The 22,693-nt window shown below is 33.2% G+C and overlaps 2 protein-coding genes across 2 annotated transcripts in view; one reads left to right on the forward strand and one right to left on the reverse strand.

The window, feature by feature from the left end:
- Positions 1–6,072: 6,072 nt before the first annotated feature.
- On the reverse strand, positions 6,073–15,017 carry LOC136987095 (glyoxylate/hydroxypyruvate reductase A-like). The gene is made up of 11 exons (XM_067284759.1): positions 14,795–15,017; positions 14,086–14,229; positions 13,677–13,714; positions 8,220–8,356; positions 7,788–7,870; positions 7,619–7,706; positions 7,423–7,540; positions 7,271–7,338; positions 7,041–7,125; positions 6,661–6,705; positions 6,073–6,600 (listed from the first exon to the last, which is right to left on the reverse strand). Exons 1-11 carry the CDS (start codon positions 14,895–14,897, stop codon positions 6,514–6,516), a joined length of 996 nt encoding a protein of 331 aa, XP_067140860.1. The 5' UTR covers positions 14,898–15,017; the 3' UTR covers positions 6,073–6,513.
- The window catches only part of LOC136987073 (neogenin-like), a 100,610-nt gene continuing 86,176 nt past the window's right edge, over positions 8,260–22,693 (forward strand). The window contains exon 1 of the mRNA XM_067284719.1: positions 8,260–8,349. Coding sequence (XP_067140820.1) covers positions 8,301–8,349 — 49 coding nt within the window. The 5' untranslated portion in view covers positions 8,260–8,300. The remainder of the gene's footprint in view (positions 8,350–22,693) is intronic.

The raw sequence follows: 22,693 nt of genomic DNA on the forward strand, positions 1-22,693 counted from the left end.
AATTAGAATAGAAGATAATATATAACGAAAAGCTTCAACGATTTGTATAGAATTTGTATCAAAAGATGTTTTTTTATAGATATTGAATACTTTTATATTTATTTTATTTTATTATAAACACATAAAAATGTTAAATCGATAGCCGAGTGAATATTTAACGAAGGCAACAACGGCTAATCGATGACATTTTCAAGTGTTAAAATATTTATATTTTAAGAAAAATATCGACTTTTCTTTCAAATATTTCTTATTAAATTTCTTTTTCAGAATAATTTCTACCCATTTTTATCATCTACGGTTCCTGAGATGTTAAATATCCAAATTAAGAATAGGGGGAAAAAGCTCATAAATGAAGTGAAATGGCGTTATATCGAGGCATTATAACTAAAATGTTGCTCTGGAATGATCTGGGAGGACGATCTAAAAAGTACAGTCGAAAGGAAGAAAAATCAAGCAGTCAAATGTTCTAGAATATTCCTCATACATCTAGAAGGAAAAACTTGGAGAACAAACTATCCGATATTTCTTCAAGAACGGGTAGCAAACCGGCCCGCGGGCCCGATGCGGCCCTTAAAGGCTTCGTGTCGGACCCGCGCCTTGATAATTTCTAAAAATCAACGTTTCTAACATCTTGCGGGGATTAAAACAGAAAAAATTCGTAAAGGCCCGGCCACAAAAAGGGCCTTTACGACTTATTTTTATTTTATAGTATGATTTGGTTTACCGAATAATAACGAATAAGGCCCGCATCTATTTGAATGGCTCTATGCGTTCGAGATCCCTGTTCTAGAACAATGTGCGGTCTCGTAGTATAATTAAGCGATTGATAACTGAGTATTCGTGTTTTTACTATAAAAGAATAAAACGATTGATATTGAATTATTTAAGACAAAGTATTTTTAATTTAAATTGTATTCTTAAAGTCTCCGGCGAGGGATCCAATACCCGCATCACCCCCATAAGTACGTTACAGTACGCAGGGAAATAAAAGAGCCAATTGGAGATAAGGAAATTATAATTTTTTTGGTAAGCTTGATTTTCTTTCTAGATTGTTCAAAGATACAAATAATCGACTGAGATCTTTTAGAAAAAAATTAATTTATCGATTTGCTATTTTCTTGATATTTGGATATAATTTCGTTAATTAGGTTATAAAAATTCTTTTGGTTTTTAACTAGGATCATAAGAGGAACCGGATATAATGGGTTATATCTCCGCCCCGTTAGATCGATACATTCGAGTGAAAAGAACTTTTCTAAGCAAATAATTGGCAAAGCTAATAAGAGAAAAACATAAATTCGAGAAGCAGACTCATTAGAAAGTAATTTACAAAAGGATATTTCGGTAAGTTATAATCATCGTGTAATATTTCATTCTTTTTCTTCAATTAGGGGAATTTCTGTATTAACAAATGAATTATTATTATTATTTTTTTTTTTGAAATTTTATAAGTTAAATAAATTTAAAATTTAAGTAAATGAAAAAACGCAAAATGCGTTGTTTATTTTGCTAGGCATTTACTTTAATTTTAAAATTTTCTTTAGTCAAAACGGTAATGTTTTTTTTTTTTTTTTTAATTATAAAAGACAAAATTGTATATAAATCTGTATATACGGTACAAGTGGCCTAACAAAATAAATATTGCAGAGTAGACTGAGTTCACAAAAACATCTTCCAGCCAATCATATGTTACTTATTTAATGATTCTTTTAAATTAATCGTCGGAAGCAATTTTTACCAATTTTCTTAATCGTTCGGCTTCCTGTTTCATCCTTCCTAAATTATTTTCCCTAGCTCCTGTTACAGTATCATCGACTGTTCTGAAACAATATTTCTAACTGTTATTTTTTATTATTATATTTTTTTTTTACCACTATTTTTAATTCGCGGTCGACATTCTAAATAAAAATTGAATAGAGACTCAATGAATTATCGCGCCTATTCGTTTTAATTTTAAAAATTTATCAATATTAATCTTTACGCTATTCTCTAATGTTTATATAAAACTGTACTTATTTATCTAGAATATCTTTTTTTGAAATTCCTTAATTAAAACATAAATTTATTAATATTCCCTTAGTATAATACATGTTCGTTTTGCATTTAAATATAATTTTTATCTGCTCTGTTACGCTTGTTTTGACATTTTTTTTTTCTGTCATTTTACTGCTTGCTTACGAATTAACTCTTTTTTAAAATATATAATTGAATTATTTTTGTTAGACATTTGTACTAGAATATTTGAATTTTTTAGTATTTATTTCTTATTTTGAAAGTAGATGGCGCGTATACGTTTATCGCAGGCCATTGTTGTATTGACAGCGATGAAAAAATTATACATCTGACATCCTGTCTTTTTTTATTTTCTGAATACAAATTGAACATTTACTATGTACAGATTAAACAAATATATTAACGAATAGATTTGTCTGCTATTTTTTTACATTATCTCTTATAAGAAATAAATGTCCTGATTTAATTTATTAATTTTTTCGTTCGTAGAAATTTATCATCGTTTAAACCGGGGCTTACTTAGATTCACACAATTTGCCATTTTGTTCCAGTCGATTCTGCGAAGCGTTTTTTCTTGATCCGAGAAGCAGATGAATGTGTTTTATTTTTATAGCCTTTTTTTTTCCTATAATAAATCTGGAATAATGGTGAGTTTCTTTTTTTCTTTATTGAAATCTAATTGGTTTTCGTCTAGCCAAGATGGGATCTAATTTAGAATAGCCTATATCTTTTAAGTCTAAAAAAATTTACTAAAAATGCCGACGACTTTTGTTATTTAGTAAACGAATTCGAGAAATCTGGTCTAACAAACTATAAAATATTTTTACTTTTTCGACTCTGTTATATGTAACAGGGGGAAAGTATGGCCATCGGTCAAATGATCTACTAAGATTTTTACATTTTTGGACACGGGGGACCTCGAAACGTAGAGAAATGCAAAAAATTCGAGGTTTCTTCTGTATGTACCGATGTTAGTGTATGTAGGGGCACAATTTTCTTCACCCTCTTTGAAACTTAATAATGCCCGTGCTTTTTGTCGAAAATTTCTGAAATTTTGCAGGGAAACTCGTGTATTATGGACATTAATGCTATTAAATTTTGGTGGTTAAAGATCGAAGGGGTGGAAAGATAGAGGGGGGTCGCATATCGTATCTCAGGTAGGGTTGGACTTAATGACGATTTTCCTTTTTATTAGCATTTACAATATTTTTTTTATAAAACTCGTTTTTACCCTCAAATTTAAGCTTTTTGTAATTTTATAATAATTAAAAATATTAAAATTTTTAAAATAAAATATCATAATAGATAGAGCCACCAAAATTTTAAATGTTGCCAGGAAAATTAAGCAACTCTTTGCTGGATTTTTAAAATTAACTAATGAAAATATTGTTACCTTACTCGCTTTAACCTGATTCATTATAATCAATCTCTATTTTACATAAATATAAATTTATATAGCGTGGATCTAACATTTATCATACCTTTTAAACTATCAAAAGATGAAAGTTTTTAATACATCGATCATTTTCGCAGCATCTGCTTTTTTACTTTTTTTCGAGCGGTGCCACGTTATAATTAACGATAGTATGTTACATAGTACATGATACTGATTATGCAGTAATGCATCAATTTGATAACAAACTACTTATGAAATATTCAACTGTCAAACTATGTAATGGCGATAATTATAACTTTGTGGCTAAACATATTATAAAAGTATCTTCGATATTCCATGATAACATCTTCATAAAAACACTTTATGCTAGGATTTTAAGATATAAAATTTTTAATTCTAAAGCTAAACTTTAAATGTAGTTTTTTTTTTTTCTGCACACACTTAAATCCACATTCTCTCTTCGGCTGTACCAAGAAATATATGAAAACCTCTCTTCTGTTTATAGGTTTGTAGGTAGAATTTGTTATGTATTTATAAATTTACTTTAACGGATAGACGAATACCGATTCATTATTCTCTTGACGCGTTAATTTTGTACCTAAAACTTTAAAGGAATCTTTTAAGAAGTCATGGTTAAAGTTCGAATGAATATTTTATTACAGTTCACAAATATATCCTACAGAATTCAGTATATTGCCAAAGAATTTAAACGTTTTCTATGGAGGTCTAATAATTTTTCTTTCAATAATAAACAACGCTTTTAGTCCACGACTAAATTGGATAGAGTTAGATAACCTAAATAAATAGGACTTAACAATTGGAGGGCTTATCACACCAAGGCCGACAGAAAGAAAAGCGGCTGATGAGGGGTCCTGTACCCGAAATGCATACTTACCTAAATTTGAATATGATTATTAAAGACTAACTTTTTTATTAAAGATCTAGTCCTTCTTTCTGTCGGCCTTGGTGTGATAAGCCCTCCAATTGTTAAGTCCTATTTATTTAGGTTATCTAACTCTATCTAATTTTTCTTTTCTTAAGATCTGTGTATGTATTTTTCTACTGAAGATCTTTTGAAATATTATTTCTTACTTGTTTTAATAAAGATGAATAAACAAAAGATCTATTACACTATGTTAGAAAAAAGTTGAAAATTGAAGATAAATTTTTAAGTTTATTTTCTCTTCTCTTGATTCGATTCTATCTTTTTTCACCCAGATAATTTTTATTATGTTTAAGTGTTTACCAATTTTTTAAGATTCTCTAAGTATAGATTTCTAGTTTAATTCATTTTTAGGCAAATGATATTATTATACAGTTAAAACCTACTAGTTTCATATAGTTAAAAAGTTAATGACGTAGCTATGTTATTGACTTCTTAATGGTAAAATGGTAAAAGATGCTTACAACTTTCATTTCAAATTGATTTAAAAATTGTTATCTGTATTCATTCAATATAACAGGCATATTTAAAAATAACATTAAAAATAAACAATTGCGAGAAACGATAGCTTAACAATTAAAATTATACGTACAGCCATAAAAGTATTAACGATTGTTGGATTAATATCAAAGCGACCAGAAGTTAAGTGCATATTATGCAGCGAACGTGTATTTTATAAAAAATGACAATTTTTTAAACTGAAATGTACTTAATTTTTCAGTACTTTGATAAATAAGTAATATAACAATACAAAACCTTTATTTCCTTTTTATTTGTACACATAATTTGATCAAAGATTGTTGATTTTATTTTTATAAAGAATAGTTTGCATTTAAAACTTGACAATCCTGGCCGAAAATGGTCAGGATTGTTAATAGGCCAGGCACAGACATAGTGTATTCTCGATTCGCCGCAATACCAGATGTGTTGAAGTTCATTTGTAAGTGTATTTCCAGGTTTAGTTCTGTCAAAGAACTCCTATCTGGTCGAAGAATCTGAAAATATGAGAAACTCGTTTCAACTTCTGTGCTATAATTTTATAGTAAGCAATTTCAATACCTGGAATTTGCTGTTTCGCAAAACGGTTCGACTCCTCGGGTGTTGTGTAAATTGTATAGGTGTAAGTTGTTACAACGTTGCGTGCACGTTACAAATTACATACATCCTAAACGAAATTTGACATGGTAGCTTGTATATGAGGGCATTGATGCTATTAAATTTTGGTGGTGAAAGGTCAAGAGGGTGGGGAGATAGAGGGGGATCGTGTATCTCGAGAGTAGTAGGACTTATGAAGATTTTATTCGTATTAACATTTACACTCTTTTATACAGCTTTTTGCCATTTTATAGTAATTAAAAATATTTTAAAAAATTATAACAAAATCTCGCAACAGATGGCACCACGCGCAATTTTATTTTTTGTCTGATAATATAAAAAGTATTTTTAATAAAACTCACAACAGTCGGGAAAGTTACGCAACTCTCGTTGCTAGATTTTTTATTGGCCAGTATTAATTGTATTTTCTCTACAATATTTAAACACGTTCTAGATAGCGATTCAATCAATATGTAAAATATGCATCTTATGTATTTTGAACACATTAAATTATTATAAACAATAGAATTGAGGAAAATTACAGATGAATCATTCTTGCTGCTTAATTTGCCTAGTTGCAAAAGCGGGCCTAACCTATTGATGGGTGGAAAAGTGTAGGAAATTTTATAAACAATTGCAGACTGATTTAATTTCTTTTCTTTTCAAAATGTTTTTGATATTGCTGATTTTACAATTGCTCATATGCTGCATATCGTTAGAAACGAACGTTCTCTTTGGCTCTACGCCATTTCATTTCTTCACATATGTCAATAAATTTAGTAGAAATGATTTAATTCTTGATTCAGTAGGAAAATATTATTGGACGTCGAATGTTATATCAAATTGAGTGTCGAGAGAAATTCTACGACCGAAAGAGGATATAGTTGACATTCTGTGCCGTAACAGGCACACTTTTCAAATAAGATGTAAGCTCCTTGTCCAATTTTTCTAAATCGGCTTGCAGGCTGGAATTTCTATAACCTGTAAAAACAGCCATTTCTACCTCGTTAAAGTGTATCCTTATCGTATATTTCAAATTATAGAATTAAAAAGATCTGCGCCAGTTTTAATATCCTTCATTCCAATCGACACGATTCAGCAATTCTCTTCCCGAACGAAATCTTTTATAATTTTCCATAAAGCATTCTATTATCTGAAAGTAGAAACATTGTACGAACAAATAACAAAACTATAAAACGGCATAAAAGTTTACCTTGAAAGTATTCGTCGATCCTCCTATGTGAGGGGTGACGATAATCTGAAAATAAATTATATTTTAGGAGGAAATATATATTTTAAAAATATATGACTATTCAGGTGACTGATTAAAAAAAAAAAAAATAGTTTAAAAATCGAACAACAGATGGCGAGAGGACTACTTCGACTGTTCTAAAGCGACATTGATCAATAACAATGTTTATTTACACTACTAAAATAATATTTAAACTTCATATTTGGTTTGGTTTCGTTTGTTAAAAGACGTGAAAAATGTATAACTTATTTCATTCGCGCCAACATACCCACATTTGCTATTCAGAAAATGCTCATTCGTTTAAACAATTTCCATATGTCGTTTTCTATATTTAAACTCACTTTCGGGTGGCTCCACAAAACGCTGTCGGCGGGTAAGGGCTCTTCTTTGAACACGTCTAAAATGGCCTTACGTATCCAGTTTTTTCTACGAAAAACGTTTATCGATTGTTTATTTTAAGACATATTAAAGTCGGATTTTTATGCTTAATTTGTTTCTTTAAAATTAATCTTCTAAAGATTAGATTTCTATAAATATAAAAACAAAATGGAAAAAAAAAATCTGACAATACTCAATGGCGCGGAGTAAATCTTCCTCGTCGATGACGTCTCCTCTGCCCATGCTAACAAACACCGGCTTCTGTCAATAAATCGGATGTGTGGATAAAAATTTTTCGGTGCAGAGATGTTATAAATGACCTTCATTTTTTCCGCGCTGTCTTACCTTTTCACAGCTTTCTAATGCATTTCCGTTTAGAAGACCCCTGGTCAGATGCGTGCTTGGCAACACGCTACAGACGTAATCGCAGTCTTTCAGAAATTCACTCAAATTCGTAAAAATTCTGAAATAAGTTCAAATTATTTCGACTATCCTAAATCAATGTCGTCAAATACGTTTCATTGTAAGAAAATTTTCTAACTTATCGCAATATTTCATATCGGAATTCTTCCTGATTTTTCTAGCCAATCCGTAAACGGTAGCTCCTCTTTCTTTAACTGCCTTTGCAACTTAACATGAAAAAATTCTCAACTTTCACTTATTCAATCAAAATAGCTATAAAAGGGTTTCGTAATCTCTTTTCTACTCACTTTGACCTCCCAAAACGCCGATTCCCATTATTCCTATAATCAATTCGGAAACTGTTCGACAATTCATGAACACTTCTGTTCTCCTGAAATGCGAATTTGTTTTAAATTACGAAAATTATAGTTTGTTTGTTTTTTTAATAATAAATATAAGCGTATGAATCATCACGTAGGATTTTATATTCCAAAAGCTTTTCGTGCTGTAATGCTATTGTATGGTTTTGTTTTACTGTAATGTAATCAATACGGTAAGACCAATTTTCCAGTGTAAGCATTACTTGAAAATGACGTTTTATTGTTTGATGCGGTTAAAACACGTAATTCTGTTGTTTTTAATTTAAAAAATTAATAATTCCTTTAAATTAAATTAATTATTTCTGTAGATAATTTTTAGTGTAATTTTCAATTTAATACTTGTTTTCCATATTTATTTACCATTTACTTATCTTTTGATTATCCCACATTTCGTACATAAATCGTTCGTTATTAATGACCTGAGCTAAAAAATATTCGGCCATGGTATCGCCAAATCTACTGTCGCCGTATCTTGTTAGAGTAAAGCCAGGTAAAGTCTGGAATTATCATAAAATGATATTAATATTTTAAGCAAGATAAATAGTAAATTAATATCGATTATTATTACGATCATGATATTCCTCGATTGAGGGACATCATAACCGGAAATTTTGGGGAATCTTTGTCAGATGTCCCCAAAATTATTTTAATAATAATAATTTGATAAATCTTGCATAATCTCCCTTGACCAGAAATGGCAAACGCAGCACCGACCCAATATGGCTACTGCATCACAGACACACGCACCATCTCACAAGCCAATCCAACCAAAGTGTTTCGGTTGCAATTTAGCCACTGATCATCCAAGCCGGAGAACTAAGCCAACGGACGATGCAGACTCAAGACTTGAACGAATTCATCGTCCTACCTAATGGCACATTTAGAAATATGACGATCCTAGGCTCTCAATACGGAGGCGCCCCTCAAACTTTTGCATTGAATAATTCTATTTTATAATTTTAACTCGCAAACTTGTGCCTCTAAGCTTGGGCCTAGTGGACCTAACGGGAAATTTGCCATCGTCCCTACCTACTACACCATTGAAAAAAAAAACTCGAAACAGACATGTCAGCGTGCAGACGGATACTTCGTGACAAATACACAAAATATCCACATTACTGCTACAGAGCAGAGAATTATTTATCAGAAACGAACAATTATACGCAACAATCTTATGCCACTGTTTGTGGCATAAGATTGCTGTATGTAGTTTAACACATTATAGATTTAATGTTATGGACAATTTCCTCGTGCTCTCGTGTTTGTTACACGTCAAATAAAACAATACCGCCGTATCTGAAAATAAATATGAGGAAATAAAACTTTTATTTAACGACATACAAGAGTTAAATCTATAGAAACTTCGTTTTTGCTAAACGGGAAGTGATGTCACGATTTTTAATCTTTTGTTTTATAAGCTTTAACGTGAGGAATAACAACGGTAATAATAATAATGCTAATGATGCGGTAAAATAAAATAATTTTGTTACATATTAAAAAAAGAAAAAAAAACTAAAATTGCAACGGCTCGAACGGCTCGTTTAGTTCCTGTACATAGCATCTTATCCAATTGGTTTTCAAAATTGTGTGGAAAGATGAAACTTCCAAAGATTTGTAAGCTAAACACTCAATTTTCAGAGGCCCATTTTTCGGAAACGCTTGAGAAATGGGTACTGTTTTGGATCTGGAAAAATTAACTTGTTTCTTCTTTTAACCGAAGATTACAAATCAACACTTGACTTGGTGCAATGAAATTTTATAGGGCTGCAATTTGAAAAAATTGTAAACCTATAAATTCTCATTGTCTTTTCTTAATCTCGAGAACGAAGGTAGATAAATGAAATCCAAGACCAGATATGGAAACCTTAGGAGCAGGAGGCTCCGATTAACTATATACAAACTTCCGATGCCAACCGGAAGTCACGTTACTTCAATTCAAAAATTTTCCTCCGAAAGGTATTAGATATATGACCGGCACGACTCTATTGTTTATCGAGATTGGGGTGGGAACGCCCTACCATATACATCGTTACAGTGCATTTACACACACACGCGTCACGATTAAATTCTACATTTGGTTATGCTTATCGGGTTCGAGATGGAGAAGATGGTGGGGGAATGGTGGAAACCCTATGCACTAATACAGAAACAACATGACAGTTATAATCAGAGCTACCATAAACATACAACTAATTAAAACTCAAATTTATTTCGAGAAACGCTCGCAAAATATATTGGATTAGACCCAACACAGAGAACCCAAAATATATACGTCAAAACAACTAGAGAAAATTTTTCTTATCTGAATACACACATACTGCCAAAACACATTTAACCAAAATCAACACTTTAAGGCGTTTAAGCAAACATATCCATACAATTAAATTCCAAAACTCCCACGTATATAGTCCACATATCAGTTTGCAAGCTTTTAGTACTGTACATACAGATTACGAACATCGATACAACCGAATATCAAACATAATAAATCAAAAAACTTACACACAAATACAAACTATTACACATTCGGGACAATACTACAAACACCTACCGTAGAAGACAATAGAAACACACAGACAAAATCCATCACAACAGAGCAGACATCATAAGCATAGCTGTACCAAACACCCACAACATACAAAAATATAGACACACACTAACATCCATACATACAGAAAAAAACCCGATTTTTTTTTTTCATTTCTCGACGTTTCGAGGTGCCTCGAGTCCAAAAATGTAAAAATCTTGGAGGATTATTTTTTGATCGATGACAATACTTTCCTTCTTATATATTAACAAAGCCGAGAAAGTAAAACTTTAGAGCGTTACGGCTTCACAATAGCATATACATTACACTAAAGAAGGCAGCCATAATAAACATACGTCACACGGATACACACGCGAACAGCACGTAAACAAATTAATAGCTTTTTCTTTAGTTATATAGTACTTGAACTTAGTCCGGTGCAGCATTAGGCACTGGTATATAAGCCCACTAATATAAACTCCACCATAATAATAATAATAAAAGTAACAAGACCGATTAAATAAATAAATTATATTTTGTGAACGTAATTGTCTTTATACATTTTTTAAATGTGATAAACTTAAAATATTTCGAGTTTGACGGAAGTTTATTTAAATTTTGCTATAATTTACAGTAAAAATATTTGCCAACGACCTTGGAAGATTATCCAGATAAAAATGTAATTAAGAGTTTCTACAAAGATGCATTTTCTCCGATAAAGGTTACATAAGACATCAAATGTTTGGATAAAAGGCCATTTTGGTATTGATTGATTGAGGAAGACGAGAGATACACTACTGCTAAATCTCAAATATTTTTAAAATATTTAAACAATTAATAATTTCCAGAACTAATAATATCCAACCGGTTTTTATTAAATAAGGAACAAAAATTAAAGGAACAACTGTCCTCCAAAAGTTAAAAGAACAAACAATTTTTGTATATCCCGAGGTAAAACATGAAATTTGAAAGAGATTAGATAATACAGTACAAAGATTTCTTGTATTTTCAATTTTTTACATTACTCATCTCGTAGGAAGAAGTGGGTCTTAACATGGAATATGTCCTCCCTGTCTTGAATACGTGCTTGGCATCTCTATACTTGTCAGTTAGGTTGTCGATTGGACTGTGCAGTGGGAAGCAAAGGCTTGTTTCAGTTTGTATAAAGATCTAGGAAGAAGACTGAAGGCAGCCACATCAATTTCTGGATAGTTCCATAAGTGTTCCGTAGGATTTAGGTCTAGTGATTGAACTAGCTAGTCTGTACGTTGAACTTCCAGATAGGGTGCCTATACTTGGTCTCACTCTACCACAACGAAGTCTATGGGCGCCTTCTCATTGCTGGCAATGCTGTCGCTATTATTTATATTACTCCACCGGTTTCCATGGAGATTTAATATTAATGGCTTTTTCAGTTACGTGTGCATGATGTTCTATTGCTTTTTTCGATAAAGGAGTTTTAGAAACTATAGAACAACATGCACGTGTGGTTGAAAAAGCCTTTAACACTAAATTTCAGTCTTAAATGCGAATATTAGTATACATCACCATCATTAAGAAGGCGCTCATACACTCCATAATAGGTTAAGACCAAATACAGAAGGTGTTATCGCCCATTAAAAGAACAGAATCACCACCTTCACTAGATTACGGTGTGAGGTATTGATTGAGGATGTTGTCCCGATACCTCTGAGTAAGCTATTTAAAGTTCCGCTAGTAAAAACATGGCGGTCAGTATGACTGTCCAAAAGATCCTTGTTCAAATCATGACATTGCCGCCTGTGTAATTGTCTCGTTCAAGAATATTAGATTGGCTATTCCGTGTTCTCTCCAGAGCATATGACATGAATCAGATTGTAAAATGAATATAAATTCAGCTGTGAACAGTACTGAATTTCATTACCGTATGCTAGAGGTGACGTACTGTCTCGTTCATAATAGAACTTCTCTGTGTGATAGAGTACCGCAATACAAACAATCTCCTTGCATAAAGTCTTTCACTTTCGTAGCAGATATTTTTCCAGTTGTTACAGAATGGCCAGCTACGAGCTAAACGATGACGCACTATCGTGTTCTTCCTGTTTTGAGCCGAAAGTACCACAAAATGGTCTTTCGGAAGGGGTTGTAACACGTGGGCATCTGGAATATTCACAATCTTCACTTTAAAACGGATTCCAGGGCCTGGGACAACATTATGATTAAGATTTATCCGTTTTGCTGTCTCAAACAGTGGTATAATCTCCTCCCATTCATTTTCTGTTTCCCATATTAATAAATCGGGTAAACGAGAAATTCCCGCTGTCGTCCGTAAGTCTGTCCGTCTGTCTTTCATTAATATCGAGAACGATGTTAGAAAATTGAAAATCAAGACAAGATATGGAAACCTTAGGGAAAGGAGGACCCGATTAACTATATATAAACTTCTGACACAAACCGAAAACCACGTTATTTCAATTCAAAAACATCCCCCGAAAGGAGCTAGATCAGTGTTTTTCAACCTTTTTCATTGAGTGGCACCCCTGATTGAAAAATAAAAAATCGTGACACCCTTGACCAGCGGCAGATCTAGAATCTGAATAAGGGGGCTAATGGGGGGCAGATAAATGTTTTTCATAAACGAATATTACGCGCAATGCTGGGGTGGGGTCCGGAGAGGGGACTCCCTCCCCGGGAAGAAAAATTTTAAAGTTTGAAGTAGCATTTTAATGCAAAAAAAGAGTTTCTACGTGTTCAAAATCAAAATTTAAGTCCATTGAATTTTGTCGAAATACCTACATGTAAAATAATGGTCTTGCTATTGTTTTTTAAATCTAGTTTTATTATCGGTCCTAAACTTTGCGACACCCCAATCTTGGCGCCTTGGCACCCTAAGGTGCCGCGGCACCCCGGTTAAAAGCACTGAGCTAGATGGATGACCGGTACTACTCTATTGTTAAAGGAAAAGTATGATATACAGGGACAAAACACTACTAATTTGAGGTGGAGAGCATATATTTTAAGTTAAATAAATTAAAGATATGATTAAAAATTGCAATCCGGCATTGTGACCATGTTAAATAAATAATTGCTCGTTTTCTTAACGTTTTGTGACGTCTTGGTCTTTGGTTTCGTCAATTCTTACAGAAAAAACTGTTTGTACCGCAAGTTTTGGAAGGACAGTAGGCTATATTCTATTTAATTTTCTCCTTTCCATAGCTTAATATTATTTTAAAAGATTTAATAAAAACTTTATGTAAATTTGACATTCGCTCTGTTACGCTAGTGTTACGTTATAAATGATGAAGACAAACCTTTCCGGGATCCAAACGCCTGAATATAGAATCCACACCTAGTATAAATAACAATGATAATAATAGATTAATTTTAATCATTTTTAATAATATTTTTCAATATTACAATTTTTATATCGTACTTTTAAGTATTGATTATAATGCACGTCTATATTTATTCCATTGTGATTTTAGTATGAAATTAAAGTAGTAATTTGTGATAAGATTAAAGTAAAACAAACTATAATCAATGCAATGTCAACAAACAATCAGTAACATGCAATACAAGTCGTGAATAAATAATAAACGACGACGATACGCCATATTTGCAATTTTTTAAATATTTTGTAACACGCTAATGATACGGGAGTGTGTCTGTCCAAAGATAAAAATATAAGCAAATTTGATTTTTTAAAGAAATTTTGCTTACCTGCCCACACCGTTTGGACCCATTTTAGTTTGGGCAAAGAGTACATCAACTGCCCCACCGAAGTATTGTCACAGAAGAGAATCTCCGCATCTTTCACTAGGTCAATTATTTTCGGATCTAACACTCGATGCCAATCGAATTGCTCTTTATTTAGAAAAAAATAATAATAAGAAAATCATTAAAATTATCGAATTTTCTTGTTATTTTTCTAAATTAATTAAAAGTTCGAAACAACTTAGATTTGCAAATTATAGTTTTACGTTAAAAATTAATTTCGAATATAAACAATTTTCCTATTTGCAAATATTAAATTAAATGATTAATGACGTAACAGTGTAATTATTTAATTAAATATTTAAAATTAATTCGAAACTTAATTAGATGTGGTAAATAGTTTTTTTTTTAAATATATATATATATATATTACAAAACGAATTAGCTTAACCTATTTCCGAGTAAAACTTAAATCTATCCTTTGGCCTACTTAACACTTAGTTTTTTTTTATTACTTATATTATTATATACTAGTAATTTATTAATATTATCATTTCTAATTCTGTCATACATTATATATTAATTCGTATGGTATAACTGCACTTTAAGTGAGTTAAGTATGAAAGAAACTTACAACGTAGCAGGCCTTACAAAACTTTATAAAGATACGTCACTATTTAAGTAAATATTCGTGAAATTAATTTCAAACTCTCACCTGGTAGCGTGATGTTCTTGATACGTGTATGAGGTAATCTTTCTTGTAATAGTTTACCTAAATTAGGCACCTGAGAAACGACGTAGATCGTATCCGACTCCATGTCTAATGATAAAAGTTCATGGAAAAAGGATACATCTATGTCAAGGTGACAGAGTAACCAGTCGACCTTTCTTCTGTTTACAGTTTAAACTTGGCATTAAATAACCTCATTTTACTGTGTTTTATACGCCGAACGGGCGCGGCAATCGATTTATCTCTCGATTGATTTTGACACGGCGCGATGAAAGATTGAACTTAGAACGAATTTCAAATTATTTGATAAAGAACTACATTATATCAGTTTTAATGTAGTTTACACGCTAAAATAATCTCCCTCCCGATTTTACATACTGCGTAAGTTGAGAGATGCAAAAATTCGGGGTTTTTTTTTTCTATATGTATGGATGTTAGTGTATGAGGCACGATTTTCTTCACCCAATTTAAAGCTTAATAACTCCCTTACTGTTTCTCGAAAATTTCTGAAATTTTGCAGGGTGGTTTGCGTATTAGGGGGATCGATGCTATTAAATTTTGGTGGTTAAAGGGTGACGGGTAGGGGAGATAGACGAGGTCGTGTGTAGTATCTCGAACGGGGTCAAACTTAATGACGATTTTACTGGTTATTAGCATTTATAATTTTTTGTAGTACCGTACCCTCAAAATTAATCTTTTTGCCATTTTATAATAGTTAAAAGTATAAAAAAGATTTTAAAATAAAATATCGTATCAGATGGCCCCACCAAAATTATAAGTGTTGCCGGGAAAGTTAAGCAACTCGTTGCTGAATTTTTTTGTTTTCGTAAAAGTAACGGAAAAAAAAATTGAAATAATGTTAAAGTAAGCATTAAAATACGAGGAGCTACTCTTAAAAACTTCCCTCGTACTCTCTTGCTAATTGATTTAGTTACTTCTTATTTTATAATGTAGAATTGAAGTTAAATTTTATATTAAAGCATGTATTTTGTACTTTATTCCCCTTTATAAGAGAGGTATCTGAACTTTTATACAGGTTATCCTATCTCAAAATATATGTGATAAAATATATCATTTATATACTGTAATTAGATCTTTCTTATCTTTTTAGTGGTTGATTCTAAAGTTTTGTGAGGTAACAAATTAAATATTTAAAAAAAAAAGGAAGAAAATCACGTGGAAATTAATCGTTACAATCAGTTTATGGCTTTGTCTTGAATTTATTTCTTATTTTTATTTTTGTAAAAGTCGAATTAAGGACTCGGCTTAAGAGATTTGTTGAATATTTGTACACGATTTCGATAGTTCAAAGACCACCGGACTAAGTTCACGTGGTGATCGAAGAGGTCATTCTATAGTTTATAAAAGGAAAAAGTTGTGTACGAAATATAATAAACTGCCGACAAGATTTAAAAAGAAAAAAATAAAAATAAATGCTTTAACGGAGTGTTAATCCCCTAGTAACAGTGTCACGTGCATAATTCACCGTGTTGTATCGGAAAGGCGAATGTAAGGCGAACTATCGAGCGTGTCTAACCTTAAAGCTGGGGAGACGTTGATGCGAGCTTCGCAGCAAATACGTCAATGTTGTATGCCTCATTACCGCTGCACATATTGGCAGCGGGGGTAGCAACACCAACAGCCTTTCATTTGTCACGTGGACATATATTACTTTTTAATCCCTTGGGTGGTGTGACATGATGGATAACGGCGGGCCAAGAAATAGATGCCGCTGCCTCTATACATCCGAGAATGCTGAACTTTCATGAAATTCATGAATCTAGAGAATTCTTTTCCTCGCTGTTTGATTATTTGGAAAAGTGACTTATGGATAAAAAATAGTACAAAGTTATAAGCTCTGATAAATCTTAAATAAATCTAATGCGGTTTGATGTTTGTATTTTTTTTTTAATATTTTTTCTATATTTCTCCTACATCAATCCACTCCGAGAGGAAAAAATAAATAAAATAAAACACGCAGAAAAGTCGATAAAAAATCGGAGCTTTGACCGAAAAAATGAAAGTAAAATCGCTCGATTTATGGCATTTTTCTATATTACCGGAAACACGTCGAGTCGAAAAAGTTTTCTCCAATTTACTACCGACAAAAATTCCTAGACAAGCAGAAAATACAAAGTGTTTCTTTTACCTTCTAGGCGTTTGACCGTATCGAGAACTCGTCCCCAGAGATTCTGCATCCAGCTCAACAGTATTGCTAAGAATTGCATCGGCGGACAAGACAGAATTTATCTGTAATCTACGTTCGAAAGATAAAGTATTTTCGAAATTACTTTAACTCCTGCTCGGAAGAGTTTCTCGTAATCTTTTATAAGCTTCGATAGTTCTTCGGAAGTGATAAGGGCAAAGAAATGCTTCCACCATGTGTACGAACTTTTCTTTCTTTTTCTCTTCTAAACCGGCAATTCCTCTCAAACTTCTAACATTTTTTGGTTTCGTGCCAAAAACAGTCGATCATTTAATCTTCGGTTACTACTAAATTAAAGTTTCTCTTTTTCCACTCTTCTCCGATACATCAATGTAGATTTATGGACTTTTAAAGGTTTACAATTGCATAATATAGGCCTAATGGCTGTAATATAATTACCGAAGTTTTTCGAGTCGTAAGAAAATCATCAAGAAAGTAAATTGGAAAAAATAAAAGATAAAAAAAACTTGATATTTTTTGTCCGTTTCCCGGTACCAAATACAAAAAAAATATCTTAATAAGTAGGAGGGAATAAAAAATAAAATTGATAAATTTTTAGAAAGAAATTGAAGTGGATGTGAAGGAATCAGTTTTAACACGAATAACCCGAAGTGACTTCCAAGATTAATTTGTCTACATTGATTCTGCTCATCAACGTCGTCTCCCTTAGGAATTCTCCCGACTCCTACATTACTTCGGACTTTACACACGTTACTTACACTTCTCTAGTTTTATTTACAAATGCATATTTACTGTAGCTTTCTCGCCCGTCTCGTTAATGATGACGTCTAGTTTTATACTTTATTTCCTTCGCCACCGTATGTAAATTACGTCGGGAATGAACGTCGTACTTTATCTAATTAATTAAATTCGATTTTCTACGTCTATCCACCAAATTCGTTTGGTCTTTGTTATCCGAACAAACCGATACAAATCGGACGTCGATGGGGTAATCACGGAAGAGTTAATAATGCCTTGTAAACGGGTCCATTAAATGTTACTAATATTACGAAATTAGCTTCTCTATTTTGTCCGAATACTCGTTAAAATGGTTTAAACGGGCAGCGGAAACCATTTCATAATGGTTAATCTGATAATTGTAATTAATTACGGTTAGTTAGATTGCGCCAAATAAAAATACCGAGTTTCGATAAAGTTTATCGCCACAATTACGAATCTATTATATTATAACGTTTAACCGGTGGGCAGATAAGCAAAATTTAGCAATTTTAAAAACCATTTAACGCCAAGAAATCCGCAGCAAAGAACCAACGGTCATTAATTTGCCACCGCGGCGGCCATACTGGCAAACTAGACAAATATCCTGCAGTATCAATCTACTCTCCATTAGCCACGCTAAGATGGCGTGACCGTTGTAAGATTACAGGGCACTTCTTGGTTTCTTTCTGTCGTCTTCTGCGGAGGAAGAAAAAAAAGCAGATCGGACTTAATAAATCTTGGCTTTGTGCCGTTACCCAATTAAAACGTGAATTATAATCCCGGTTTGTGTCGGGAGTAAACAGCATCCGGATAATAAATAACGGGGGATACGAAAAATTCGGTAGTTGCTACGTGGATATTCAGCGGCCAACCTGGAAATCCTTTGGCCATCCATTACTCTTAAAAGTCGTACGTCACCGTAAAAAAATTGCAGGTAAAGAAGGGAGATATCGTTTAATAAACGATAAAGTGGAAGACGTTCGGAGGCGAAGATTGTAGAAGTGTCGGGTCGGAGGCGCTTTTAATTCCTAGAGTACCACCGGTACAAAAAAGTATCCGGCTATTGGCTGCTTCCTTTCTGGAGACGTCCAATGGTCGTCATTTGCATCCTTCTTCCACGCTGGATTTACCATTAATGCCGGATTTTCTCACGACCATTACCACTGCCGAGTATAGAATGAAGGCGGAAGTTGCATCATTACTCCATCTCCATCCAGATGTGGGAGACGTTTCCGCCAAATGACCTTCTTCGCCATTAGAGGACCCCGGGAAAAACTTTTAATGGCGCCGACCGCATTGATCTTTTGTGGTGTGCAGACGCCAAGCGGTAAATGTTTGATTATTTACTCGCGTGGACTACAATTCGCCCCTGTCTATCGATTGTTTAGAGAATGGATGCGCCGGTCGATACCGGAATTTACATGCAAATTTCCCTGCCGGAAAATTCTTCGCTTTCCATTATGCGGGCCATTTTCCTCCGCGGGTGAATTAAAGAAGTTTAAATATGGCCAAGATGCGCCGTGCGACCGTCTCCTTCTTCCAAATTTATGTCTTCCATCTTCGGCCGTAGCGTTGCGACGTGGGAGGTAAAACCCAATGTAAATATCGCCCGTTGACTATCGGATCGATTCTAAACTTTTCGTAAACAAGAAAAGGAGGAGAAAAAACTCAATTCCTTCTCACTTTTTACAAAAACTTGGACTAAATTCGGGAAAGAATGGCGCTTTTCTTATTATTATTATTTTTTTTTCAATTGTCTAAATAACTTATAAAAACAACCGAATTTCTTCTTACTCTAATTTTATTCTATTGTATTACATTCTTCTAAGGCGAAACTTCAAATTAGTAAGAATCGAATCTCATTTATTCGGCGTTGATTCGTATGTATGGATTGCCATTTCCTCCTAATCATCCGTCGTCCATCTTCCGGCATTTGCCGTGTCATGTCACGTGATCTCTGTAATACCCCGCATTTCAGCGACGATTAATCGATGTAAATAGCCAGAACTGTGTATTATTTGTAGGTGGTATCGACCGCACTTTATGAATTTTGCTAATTGTTTTCTAATTTAATCAATTAATATATGTATAATTTATTGTTTAAGTAATAGAAATCGAGAGACTAAAGTCTGTTACGGTTACGTCGTAGAGAGAAAGAGAAAAGAAATCACTTAACAATAGTTTCCGGCATTGCTCTCGGGTAATAAATGAATTAACAAAGACAAAATGTGTAATAAAAATGACATTTTTATTAACTTTTCATTTAATTGTTGTATAGATCATAATTATATCTTTTCTATTTTACATTAAGGGTCGGCGTGTCTTCTCATTCGTTTCCACAGTAGCGCGTTATAACTTCGTGGGGCCCCACGTACAGTGAATTTTTTTGAGGAAATATCTTCTTATAAAACATTGACTCGGGGCTCCCTGTTGGTGGGGGCCCAGGCAATTGTCTTTTTTGTTCACGCGCCACTGCGTTTCCACCCTTTTCTTTCCAAAATCCCAGGAAATTTTCGGGAGTGGCCCGTCTTGACACGCGGGACCCGGCCAAACCCAAGAGGACTCCCTAAAAAGTCCTCTTAGTACCCACAGTGTCGAGAGAGTTAAAAAAAAAAAAACTTTCCAGTTTGGCTCTTCTATTATTTATTATTGAAAAAGCCACTACCCTGATTCGGATATATCATGAAAGAGCCGTGATAATTTATATTTATTTCCGAATTTATAGTACGAATGTTTACGCTCGGTCCAATTATTACAAGTTTAGATAATAAGTTTTAAAAGTGTGAAAACCTAAAAGGACCGGGAATATTACGGATACAATTCGTTACACCAACACTTTCCTCCCAGGAAGAGGGAAGAGTCGTCGAGTTTTTTATTTTATTTTATTTTTGGACCGTTACTAAAATAATTCGACGGTTCTAAATTCGAAAAAAGCCACTTTCGGCTTTGTTCGCTTTCACTTTTATTCCAATAAAAGGAAAAAAAAAAATTGGAATATTCGCATTTTTATTTCCACGGAAACTAAATTCCCGCTCTTAGCTACGAGATAAAATGACATTCCCGTAAAATATTGCTTGGAAAATCGGCCCTTTAAAAGGAACCCGAACCGCGATTCCGACTACGAAATGTAAAAAATGGAAACACGCAAACTTCTTTCAATTTTATCCCCCTTTTAAAAATAATTACGAATGCGACGAACTTTCTTCGATGGGAAATCGTCCTTTCTATTTAAAAAAATTAAAAAAAAACATTCTTCACTAAGAAAATCAGTGGCACGTTGTCCTACGGGCAAAAAGGGCCACATTTTCCGGGCCCCCCCCCCACAAAGAGAGAGCTCCAAAACGATCTTTTATAAGAAATTATTTCTCCCCGAAGAAAAGTGTCCTAAATCGACACCGCACGGGGCCCCCTGATTCAAATTAACCCGGGCCCCACGAAGCTATAACGAAAACACTGGAAACTTTTTTTACAGAAAGAATTCGAGGAATCCATAAAACGAAAGTAACTTTTAAACTTTGTATTGTACTGTAAAAGTACGGTTTGGCCCTACAGACGTACATGATTATACACATAAAGTTCGTTTTTTTTTCCAGGAAAATTCTTCGTTTTACTTTAACAAAGTGGCTTCTACACTTGCAGATGATAATGTAGAAAAATTCCGGAAACGGAATGGCACTTGGCTGGTTCTTCCGGGTTATTCCGACTCGGAATATTCGCGTATTAAAATGCATTTCCGTGTTTTCTTTCTTTCTCACTTTCTCTTTTCTCTGTTTAACGTTGAGAGACAAACAAACTGCACGAATTCTTCTCACTCTTAATTTATCGAGCGCGAATTTTTTTTATTCGCGCTCGACTAAATTAAATTTAGTCAATTAAATTACGGAACGAAGAGGAAAAGAATTCGACCGGGATGCGGTTTTTAAAATCTAATTTTATAAATTTTCAAAGAAAACATCTGGCATTCGCTTAATTTTTTTATTATTATTTTCTATTTCTTTTTGTGTGTAAAGGTTATTTAAGTTAATGTTTGGATTATTTTGATTGTCGGAAGTTAATTATTTTCTATTCTTATTAAAGAAGAATCTGTTTCCTCTTCTCGTTCACTAATTTTTTCCGGAATTTCCAATTCGTTTTATTAATTTGCCCGTAGGAGAATACCGGTTTAAGATCGTCTTTAGCCAATCTTTTGCCTATTAAAATTTAATTGGAGACAAACGGAAGCGGAAAAATTCCACAGAAATAAGTAAACAAATAAAATGACTTCTGACGAATTAGGCGAATTTTTCACGTGACATCTTTTCCCGGAAAGCTAGGTAATATTTCTTTGGAATTGCAGCCAGCTCTCAACTTAAGACCGGAGACTCCATATTTCTTTCCACGGCAGAAAAAGAAAGAGTAGAAGAGAAGTTGCTGTTCTGTCAGAATTCCTAGAAGTAACTTGTGCCGACTGCCAGCGATTAGATTTTTGACAATTGATGGTCTTCCCCTAAAATATGTATACGTCTAGGTAGGAATAATTTCAAACAAGTTTCCCAACAAGCTCCTCGTCCTTCCTCAAACAATATTTTCTACTCCTTTATTTATCTTCAAATCGTTTACGTTTTTTAAAATGGCATTTTTCATTTTTTTTTCTATACAAATAAGTATTAAAAAGCAGATAAAGTTCGGCTTGAGTATTTATTTCGATTGTCCTTCTTACTTCGGCTTATTTACGACTTCTACGAGATCCCACTTCTTCTACCTGCCTCGATTTATATCGATTCTTTCGCTCCCTTCCACTTATATCACCTTTATGTATACCTTCAGCCAACACGTGCGAATTTCTTTTTAAAATATCCTACTTTATATAGAAAGACGACAATGTCGCATTGTAGTGGAGGGGAAAACTCTTGATTTACACGTAAGTACTTGTGTCAAAAGTACAATATAATGCCGGCTACTTTAATAATCGTAACGTA

Source organism: Centruroides vittatus, unplaced genomic scaffold, assembly GCF_030686945.1.
Source record: "Centruroides vittatus isolate TY-2023 unplaced genomic scaffold, ASM3068694v2 scaffold_1444, whole genome shotgun sequence".
NCBI classification, from domain to species: Eukaryota; Metazoa; Arthropoda; class Arachnida; order Scorpiones; family Buthidae; genus Centruroides; species Centruroides vittatus.